Here is a 10,918-nt window from a genome sequence, read left to right on the forward strand (position 1 = left end):
CATTTTTTTCTGCTAAAGCTTTGACTAACATTCTCCACTCTCATAATAATAAGTAGATGTTATCATTCTTTGGCCCTCCAGAAAGTCAACAAGCAAAATTCCTCGAGCAGTGCCCCAAACTGTTGCTATGACCTTTGCTCTTGACCAGCCTGCTTTTGCTTTGACTAGACCACTTTTATCTCTTGGTAGCCATTGCTTTGATTGTACTTTGTCTTCAGGATTGCATTCATAAAGCCATGTGTCATCTCCTATTACAATTCGTGGAAGAAATGCTTCAGGATCTTGATCACACTTATTTAAAATTTCCATTGAAATCTCTGTTCTTGTCTGCTGCCGATCTGAACGCAACAGTTTGGCACACACAGAGTGGAAAATTTTCTCAACTCTAATTTTTCAGTCAGAATTGCGTAAGCTGAAGCAGTTGAGATGTTTATAGTGGTGGCTATTGGGTTTGCCATTAATCGTCAGTCCTCTTCAATTAGGGCACAAACATGATTAATTTTTCCTCACAAATTGATGTGGTCTGCCACTGCAGGCTGCATCTTCAAAACTGTCTTGTCCCTTCTTAAAATGAGTTATTTATTTGTAAATTGATTTCTTTGGGGTATTGTCCCCATAAACATTTTTTAAAGCATCAATGATTTCACCGTTCTTCTACCCAAGCTTCACCATAAATTTCATGTTTGTTCTTGCTTCAATTTTAGCAGAATTCATGTTGCTTTGATAGGGGCTCTTTATGAACTGATGTCTTATCCTTCTTAGTGCTTCAAACTAGATTTCATTCAAACATTTTATAACAAGTTAGTATGAGTTTATTTTGATGCAAAAAATTTTGTGATCTATAGTTGTTGTTGTTTTTTTTCACTTGTGTGGCAGCTGGCCAGCACAGGGATCAAACCGTGGACCTTGGTGTTATCACGCTCTAACCAACTGAGCTAACAGGCCAGCCCAACTTTTTCATAATATGCATTTCCCATGAACTTTCTGGAAACCCCTTGATCTGTCATTGACCAAAACATCATTATGTGGCACATGACTGTTATAGAAACCTTGATTTCCATTACAAGGAATTATTTTTTTTCTACAGTAATCAGCAGTCCAGAGAAAGGATGGGGTTTAGGTTTAATTCAGGGGCACAGCAATAAAAATCTTGCGGTTGCTGTCAAATTCATTCAAAGGTTTAATTTCCTTGTGATTGTAACTCTCAACTTTTTAAATTAGGGCCACAAGCTTCCGGCAGGCCATATAGAGAGTCTCTTCCTCACTAAAGAACCAAGTCCTTCCCCTCAGTCCAATTAGGCCCAATTTAAGTCCTGTGCCCATTCCAGACCAGTGATAGCTGCCAGGGAAAGGTCTTACACTAACTGGCTTAGATTAGTCAGGACGAACCTCTGGAAATGGGGATAATGTTCCCCCTCTCCCAATCACATGAATTCTGGGAAAGGAAGTTTCCTGAACAAAGTGAGGGTTTTGGTATGAACAAAGGAGGAAACAGATGTGGAGGAGGCAATCAAGTGCACCAGACTTCTCTCTCACTCCTGACCGACGTGGTATCTAGTGCTAAAAGTTTTGACTGATTACTAACGGTATGCTTTACTAGCCCTAACACTACTTATACTTTGGAGTAAGTAGCTGCTGCTGTGGGGAAATGGATAATTAAAGATGAAGTTAAGGCTGCTAAAGAAACTGCCTAGCTGAACCCCAAGCCATGATGTTGACCCACAGTTATACACACAGGCACTTCTGTCCAGCATAGCTGCTCATAAGTGTAGCTCAGCAAAAACCTGAACAGTGAGAGCATGGTAGGTGTCTGATTTACTGCCCTTATAAAAGTTCGGTACCTGGATAGTAACTACCACCCTACTGAATAAAAGGGCAAGACAGGATTACTGAAATAAGGTCCTAGAAAGTGACTAGACCAATAACATTGCAAGGATACTTATAACAGCAGGATTTTATATAGTAGGGCTATTTTCTTGAGGCAGTAAGTATTCAAGTAACAGATATAGAAAATCCAAAGATGGAAAACAGAACAAACCCTTGAAGAATTCATACTATTTATGTGTCAGCATTCTTTCCACTGTGACATGCTATCTTCAGCAGTAAAAGCCTAAGTTTCTTCAGATAGAGTTACCCAAGAAAGAGCTTTCACTCCTAGATTCTTATAATGGAAAGTAATGTTTTTGCAGTTTAGAGGACAAGGAAGAGAAAGGATTCTTCTCAGTATCTGGTATTGTCCAAGTTTTAGGCAAAAAATAAAAAAATGAACACAAAAAAACAGGTGGAGATGTAAGGTAATTAGATCTTTTCCTTTCTCGGACTGGGAGAAAATTTAGTAGTCAATTCTGTATGGTATAAAGATGTTAGGACAATAAAAGATTCATGTGTATATCACTTAGAATTCTTAAAGGGTCTGCTGTTTATGAAATAACTTGCAACAAGTGTACAGGACCAAGGTGTTTTCATGCAGTCCCTTAATTTGGTTTAACCTTTTTTTTTAATGCTGAGGACAATACTAATAACTACACTTCACGGATTGCTGTGAAGGATTAAACTCTTCACGTGTAGATATGCATATGAATATGTGTGTGTATGTTTCAAGCTTACTATCTGGCACAGAGTTAATGAATATTACAATTCTTGCCCCTTACCTAATCCTGCTCACTGAACTGAAGTGTCACGTCTAGGCTAGCTTGCACATATTCCTTAGTTAAGGGGTCAGGGGCAAACACACACTTATTTGTCTGAAAACTGTGGCGTGCTCTGTTCCAAAACCGAATTTGTTTTCATCTCAGCAGTGTGGATTTGGGTGGACTGTTTTTGAGGGGAGCCTCAGACTTGTGACGAGGACAGTAGTCAGTGGAATATGTTTGCAGATGAAGACAGACATAATCATGAAAGTGACAAGGGTGTCATTTCCTCAAACTTTGGCTTTTCTAGTTCATAGTAGGCAGAAAAAAATATACTGAAGTATAAAACTCACTTGTAAAGGAGTGATTTGGCATAAATAGATTAACACCTTTTGATTGCCTTTATAAATAAAAAATAAATAATGTACTAGCTTTTAGTATCCTAACTTCCTTACAGATAAACTATTACAATTAAATCCTGCTTTATTTTTTGACAGCCTCCATTTTAAATTTAGTTCCTATATTTTATACTTGGTTGTTCTTTCAGAACATGTCATGGGCAATTTCAAAAGATAGCACATGACACACACAGTTTCCAGATTTCCACAATTAATCCTGAATTTACTCCATTTCCATTTGCAGAGTCTGAAATATTTTCCATTGACATCTACAGCTCTATCTCAATTTGCAATGGATTGCTAGAAAAAGAGGTAGCATATTATTTGGACAACCATAAAAACCAAGACAAGAAACTAATAATCTATATTCTCTAAAAATCATTTACATTACCAGATCATTAGGAATGAGCATTTCTAAGGTGGGGGGTGGGGGAAATTAGCACTTCACAACTGCAAGCATAAGATGGCACATCTTATAATCATCTTTATTCTTTCAACAGAGATGGAGACTTCCATCTCACTTAAGGGTTTTACAGCAAAAAGGATCAGGAACATTTCTTTTGGCTCATATCTTTTGTGTCATTTTCCCTCTCCTGACACACTCTTATTAGTTCAGAATTCTTATTTTTCAAAAAAAAAAAGACCAAGTTGAATTTTTATCCCTTTGAAATGTCTCTCACTGGATCCCTTATAAATCATTTCTTAACTAAAGAAAATTTTCACTTATTTTTAAATTTCTCAGTTCCTAAGGAGCACCATATTCTTTGCGTTATTTTAGTTAGAATTTCATATTTTGCTTTGCCTAGAGTTGGAATTTCAGATGGCTTAAAATCATTTTCAATGTTTTTTTAAAGTGGCCTATGAGGTATACTTAGCCTTTTAAAAGAGATATATGCTTTTTGGGAAAGAGCCCTAAAATTTTAACATTCCTATAGATTTACAAAATTGCAGAGCAGCTTTCTAATAAAATTTAAACTAACAAGGGTTTCAAAAATTTTCATTTTAAAGGTCTCATCCAAACATTCTGCTACTTAAATTTCTGTAGGAGCTTGATATTTACAAAAACTTGTGAATCCTCACAATCTTGCTTAATTTACCTATTTTAAGTTGATTTTTACATGCTAAGTTTTACTATACAGAATACAAGAAAAAAGCATTACATTTTTTAAAGACTTAAACCAAAATATTGTTATATCATTTCTGTCTTCACTGAAGTGGCAACTCTAAGTCAGGATTTTTCAACCTCCGCATTACTTACAATATAAACTGGACAATTCTTTGTTGTGAGGGGCTGTCCTGCACATAGTAGGATGTTTATTAGCAGCATCTCCGGCCTTCTCTACTCACTAGATACCCATAGCACCCCAGCCTCACCTCTTCCCACCCACGCTACTTCTGAAAATCAAAAAATGTCTCCAGGCATAGCCAAATACCGCTTGGGATTAAGTTAAGGGAGAAGCAGAGGGAGGCAAAATGGCCCCAGTTGAGAACTGCTACTCTATAAAGCATACTATTTTGTACATCATCAAAACTAAAGATTCAACTACAATACACCTCAATCTTTATTTTTACAAAGGATGCATATAATAGAACCAAAACTTTATGGCAGTGAAAACATATTTTAATATATGATCAAACTGAAATTGTAATTATAAACTGGTCAGTTTCTGTGCAGCAAGGTCAGATTTCAACTGAACCTCAGCTAATTTCAAAGTCATTTCTCTGTAAAGGGCACCACTCACTTTTAGGTTCATTCCCAATGTTTTCTTCTTTTCTCTTTCAAGTTCTTTTCTGTACAGACGGATTTTTTCCCGTCTGTCTGATAAATCAGCCACATCGCCACTACTCTTTCCTTTGCTTGCTTCACATGTCTGCATGAAACTGCTTTCAAACTTGACTGAGGCAGAAGAAAGAGAATCAAGGGTAAACAGTTCCTTCTCCAAAGCTGATGCTAAATAATCAATTAGGTAATCCTCATTTCCTAATTTTAGATTTTTGAAGAAACAGTTTATAGGGAGAATGCTGATGAGATTATGAAGGCACTGAAACAGAACTGTTTGATTCCTGGAAAAAAAACAAATACATAAATATTAAAAAAATCAGGACAGCACAAAGCAGTTGTGTACAACATACTGTAGCAATCAATTAATATTCATTTATAAACACTGTAATGATGAATGGAACATATAATGCATGTGATCACTGATAAAAGTCAGACGGTATCAAATATACGTATTCTATACCAACTCAGTTAATATTAATCAGGTTGCTTCCTAAATTTTTTTTTTTTTTTGACTGAGTAATAAGATCAGTGTAATATTTCTTAAAATTTCACTGTGGAAGAGGTAACGGGAAATCCTAAAATAATTACTAGGTCCTAAAAAAAGCCAAACACAAACATAAAATTAAAACAGAGATCTTCAGTTTCTAAATGAGGCCACATCTGTCCATTTGTGCTATACCAGGCCATGGATTTGACATGTCCCATGATAGCACAGAACTTTATGTGGGGATCACCGTTAGACCAAGCATTCACCACACTCACACACACCAGCTTCTCTGGACCAATTCCAATTTGATACACATTACCTGGAATAGACTACTAAAATCCCTTCAAATGGTGTTTTTTGTTTCCAGTTGAAGAGTGTTCCATAGAAACTTCCTGGTCTTTTACAAAAGCACATTTCTGGAAATACTTTGATTACTTCACATTTCATGTGTTCTAAGAGCCATGTCTTCACTGAATTCAAGGTATAGCCAGGTGATGTGATTCGAAAACGAGATTTGTGTGATGCTGCAAGAAGTGAAAAAAGGTCTTCCATGTGTTCTACAAGAAAAACACATCACAAGTTCTATCATTAAACTCTGCCCATTATCACATAAACAGAGTTCTTAAAATTTTCAGATTCAGTTAAGTATACGATTAAAAAGTACCAACAAAAATTACCTATATGTTTCTTCTCTGGGAATGTCAGTAGGTATTTCCCACTTGAAAGATCACCTACACTTAAAAAAAGTCTGCCACACAGAATATAACGATCTTCAGTATTGTTTTCCTTCTCCCTAATTTGTAACAGCACAATGCAACAAAATTTATTGAATGCTAAAAGTGGTGAAAGAGATGTTACAGCAGTAATTATCTGTGCATATTCTTTCTTAGATGGTTGTGCACAAAGAAAGCTTTCCTCTTCCTTACTGTCAAGGGTCAACTTGATCCTTTTTGCCTCTGATCTTATTTCACACAGCATCATGTGTGGTGCTGGGACAGAATTCTTACTCAACTTAATCACTCTACTTTGACACTTAGTAAGCTGAAAGCTGGGCCTATGGGCTTGATCCATTAACAGTGATAAAGTCACATCATTCAGGGACCTGTAAAAAATCCAGAGTTTGGTTTAGTTCAAAAGCTCATTCTTTAAAATCAAATAGATGATTAAATGCCACACAAACGACAACAGATTTTTTTATTCTCTCCCTTCCTAGGAAACATCATTTAAATATATAAAATATATCAGAGTTAAGAGTAAAAGCCAAACACATTTTAAAAGTCCTAGAATAGCACTCCTCTTAAAATAGGCAAGCAAAAACACTATAAATATGCTAGACTTTAGAAAAATATTTTTAAGATAGAGGAGTGGTAAAATAACACCTGAAATTTACTTTTGAGGTAGGTTCTCCTCCCTACCCCCTTTTTAAACAAACAAACAAAAACCACTACTCATTTATTAAAGAGTTTATTTTGGCAATAATTTAGAATGCAAATATGTCAAAACTAAAAATTGCCTTTTATACTCCCTTAAATGACTCAAATAAAAATCTGCTTTTTAATGCAGAATATTGTTTATCCCTCAGCAATACTTTCTAGATTTATATTTCTAACAATTTACAAGTATGATACAAGTTTATTTTAGTACGTTACCACATTGCCAAAGTTAACTAAATAAAACAGGTGAGGATGATGAAAGAGAGGACTTTAACACACAGGAATTTCATTGTATATCTAGTGGTTTTTACTAAGGATTAAAAAGAACTTAAAAAAAATCTTAATTTGTAATAGCCATATGGTTGGTATTATTATTCTGTGAATATTGCATATATATTATGGAATGAATCAAATGAGTACAATTGAGAATTGGGATTTTCAGCAAGGGAGAAAAGAGATACAGATGCAAGATTGGTGGTGATAAGTAAAAACCTTAAAGTCCGTAGTCTGAATTAGAAGTATCAGCATGGACTTACACTGTATTTTCTCTCTAAAAAGACCAAAAACCCACAACCAACCAACAAAAAAACATATCTCCTGGGCCGGCCCAGTGGCGCACTGGAGAGTGCGCCACTGGGGAGCGCTCCCACCGAGGGTTTGGATCCCATGTGGAGACCGGTTCCCGCTCACTGGCTGAGCGCGGTGCGGGTGCAACACCGAGGGTTGCGATCCCGTTGCCAGTCAGTAAAAAAGACAAAAAGGAAAAAAAAAAACAAACAAAAAACATATCTCCTATCTCTGCCCATTAAAAGGCCTAGAAACAACAAACCATTCAGGAACACTGAACACCTCTTGTGCCCAACTCTGGTTTCTAAATTACAAACTATATTTGAAGGTCTAACTAAATAATTGATGATGAGAAGTTTTCTTTATATTCTAGCTAATATATAAAGAAGCAATAATAGAATTACAATACCACCATTTTGAAAATCCTAATGAAACAATGGGACACCGCAATGATCATCAGTAGCTGCTAATATCACGAAATGAAAATGATTATACTTTATAAATATATGCCTCCTGATGGAAGAAAGCAACACTATTAAATATTCTGTTAACAAAAATTCAAACATTAATCTGCTCCAGCCTCTAGATCTAACTACCAATTTAGAGGAAACACAGGAGACAGAGAAACATGTTAAGCAATAACACAGGATGAAATCAGCAAAATCAAGGCTAGAGAACTTCACAGGGCAAACTGCCTGGTTTCTTCAAAACATACATTGCAATAAAAAAGAAAAAAAAAGACACGAAGACAAGGGACTAAGAGATATCAGTCAAGTCCGATTTATAGACCTTATTAGGCTCACGATTTCAAAAAAATATTTTAAAATTGAGACAAATGGGAAATTTAAACATTTACTGGGGGAATTACTGTTAATTTTGAGGGGGATGGTTATACATTTTTTTAAAGTTCTTATTTCTTAGATACTTACACTGGAATAGTAATAGATAAAATAATATGATGCTTTCGAGTGCTTCAAAATAATCCGGGGAATGGGGGTGAGGAGTACATGGAGGCATAGACAAAACAAAATTAGCAATGAGTTGATAATTACTGGAGCTCGATGATGGTAAAATAGGATTTGCCATACTATATTCTCTATGTGTTTAAAGTTTTCTACATATAAGAAAAATTTTTAAAGTAATTCCATTTAGATCAAAAACATAAGAGACAATAAAAAGTAACCAGGCAGATCTGAAAAAGAACACACAGAACTCAAGATAAATGCAAATAATAAATATTAGAAACTCCATGACTGGATAATATAGTTGAATAGAGAGAACTGATGATAAAATTAGTGAACAGAATACAGATCAGAAGAAATTATCTAAGATTCAGCACACGGAGGTGAATAGAAAATATGAAAGAGAGGTTAAGAGACATAGAGAACAGAATGAGAAGGTCTAACAAAGGACCAACTAGAGTTCCATAAGGAGATAGATACTAGAGAAAATGGGAAGCATCAATATTTGAAGAGATAATAATTAAGAATATTTTGAATTGCTGATAAAAAAAAATTCAACTCTCAGAGCCACGAAGCTCAACAACCTAAAAGAGAATAAAAAAAGAAATCTACATCTGATCATGTCATGGTGAAATAGTTGTAAAAAGAATAAGAGAATAAGCCCAAAGAAAGTAGAAGAAAATAAGAAAGGATCAGAAATGAATAAAAAAGGAAACATATGATTGAAGGTCAACAAAAAAATTAATTATTTGAAAAGACTAATAAAATGAATGAATCTCTGGCAAGATTAATCAAGAAAAAACAGAGACCCAAATAAGATTTGGAATAAAAAGAGACTGATAAAGAATTACTGACAACACAGTTGGTAAATACCTAAGAAGATCTTAAGAACAACTTATGCTAATAAATGTGATCACACAGGTAAAAAAAAATGAATAAATTAATAGAAAAACATAAGCAAAATGTATTTAAGAATAAATAAAAATCGGAATAATCTAATAATTATTAAAGAAATTGAATCAGTAGTTAAAAATTGCTTCACAAAGAAAATGTCAGGTTTCTACTTCTTTCTAAGTAAGTACAACCAAATATCACAGAATAGATAATTCCAAATTTACACAAACTACTCCAGAGAAAAGGAAATAAAGGAAATACTACTCAACTCATTTATAAACTAGTACAGCCTTGATACCAAAACCAGGCAAGTACTGTTCAGGAAAATTTCAAGCCAATTTCACTCATGAACATAGATGCAAATATTCTTGACCAAGCATTAGCAAACCAAATCCAGCAATGTACTAAAATGATATAATGAATTTGGGTTCAACTCAGGAAGGCAGGACCGGTTTTATAATAAAAAATTGATTCCTATAACTCACCATAATAAAGAAAAGAAAAACTCATATGACCAATCAGCCAAAAACAACTTAGAAATTACACTGAAACAAAAGAATAAACCTGTATCTCAAATTCAGTAGGTAAGTAGTCTGGATTCCTTACTGTGTTAAACTGCTCAAATATACTGCCATTGTCTCTCCAACTATTACAAGGCACTAGTTGGTTTCTCTCTGCTTGCATATTGATGGTTCAAATGTAGTTACTGCAATGCCTATATTTAGCCTGTTTTAGCTAAAAAGCTCTTTGCTAGTCTCCAGACAGCACAGATACTACTTCCCTATCCATGATTTCAATAGCCCCAAAGAGAAAATTCTCTATTATCAGAGGGAGATGCTTTGTTATCTAACTAAATTTTCACCTATCCACTTTAATCAATACTCTCTAAATGTTCCTAACACTTCTAAATGTTCTGATTAGAAAGTTCTGTGCATTAATTAAATCTCCACCCTGAGACTACAACATCTTGATTTCATAAACCTCATTCTCTTCATATTATTAACTCAATACATTTGCATAAAAGAGAAACTTCTACAGCTATGCTGGTCAAGAGAGTAGACACTAGACACTTGTTGGTATACAACACTAGAAATGTGGCTACTCTGAACTGTGATGTGTTATACATGTAAAATACACACCAAATTTTAAAAACTTAGTAAGAAAAAATAAATGTAAAATATCTCATTAATAATTTTTTATACTGATTGCATATTGAAATGATAATGTTTTAGATATACTGTGTTAAATAAAACATACTATAATTAATTTCACCTGCTACAATTTACATTTTTTAATATGGCTACTAGAACATTTAAAATTGTACAATGTGGCTTACATTGATTTCCATTGGACGGCACCATTCCACAGCATCGAGATAGTGTTACCATGTTAGAATTTACTTACAGCTTCAAAGAAGACGTGATTTTCACTCCAACAACCAAGCTATCATCCATTACATGATACCATATCTTCTTTACTAGCTGTTTTGAATCTTGAAAATTGTCTGATAAATTATCATCAAAGGTATGGACAGAATTTTCTTCTTCACCACAAAGAGGAACAAGATGTCCCTTAGAGAAAGATATGTTTAAAAACCTGATTACAAAAATCTACAAAATATAGCAAAACTAAAAAAAAAAGTAAACCAGCTTTTGGCCAGGCCTTATGGCCTAACCATTTTTTTTTTTTTCCTTTTTGTCTTTTTTTCATGTCCGGCAATGGACCGCAACCCTCAGGGTCACGCCCCTACCGGACCGGGACCGG

The 10,918-nt window shown here is 34.7% G+C and overlaps 1 protein-coding gene across 1 annotated transcript in view; it reads right to left on the reverse strand.

Moving 5' to 3' along the window:
- Positions 1 to 4,572: 4,572 nt before the first annotated feature.
- The window catches only part of FANCB (Fanconi anemia, complementation group B), a 23,851-nt gene continuing 17,505 nt past the window's right edge, over positions 4,573 to 10,918 (reverse strand). Inside the window, exons 6-9 of the mRNA XM_008573186.1 lie at positions 10,559 to 10,725; positions 5,976 to 6,400; positions 5,618 to 5,855; positions 4,573 to 5,092 (exon numbers count right to left, since the gene is read on the reverse strand). Of these exons, the coding sequence (XP_008571408.1) occupies positions 4,678 to 5,092; positions 5,618 to 5,855; positions 5,976 to 6,400; positions 10,559 to 10,725 (1,245 nt within the window). The 3' untranslated portion in view covers positions 4,573 to 4,677. The remainder of the gene's footprint in view (positions 5,093 to 5,617; positions 5,856 to 5,975; positions 6,401 to 10,558; positions 10,726 to 10,918) is intronic.

This window comes from Galeopterus variegatus, unplaced genomic scaffold (assembly GCF_000696425.1).
Source record: "Galeopterus variegatus unplaced genomic scaffold, G_variegatus-3.0.2 Scaffold888, whole genome shotgun sequence".
In the NCBI taxonomy this organism is placed as follows: Eukaryota; Metazoa; Chordata; class Mammalia; order Dermoptera; family Cynocephalidae; genus Galeopterus; species Galeopterus variegatus.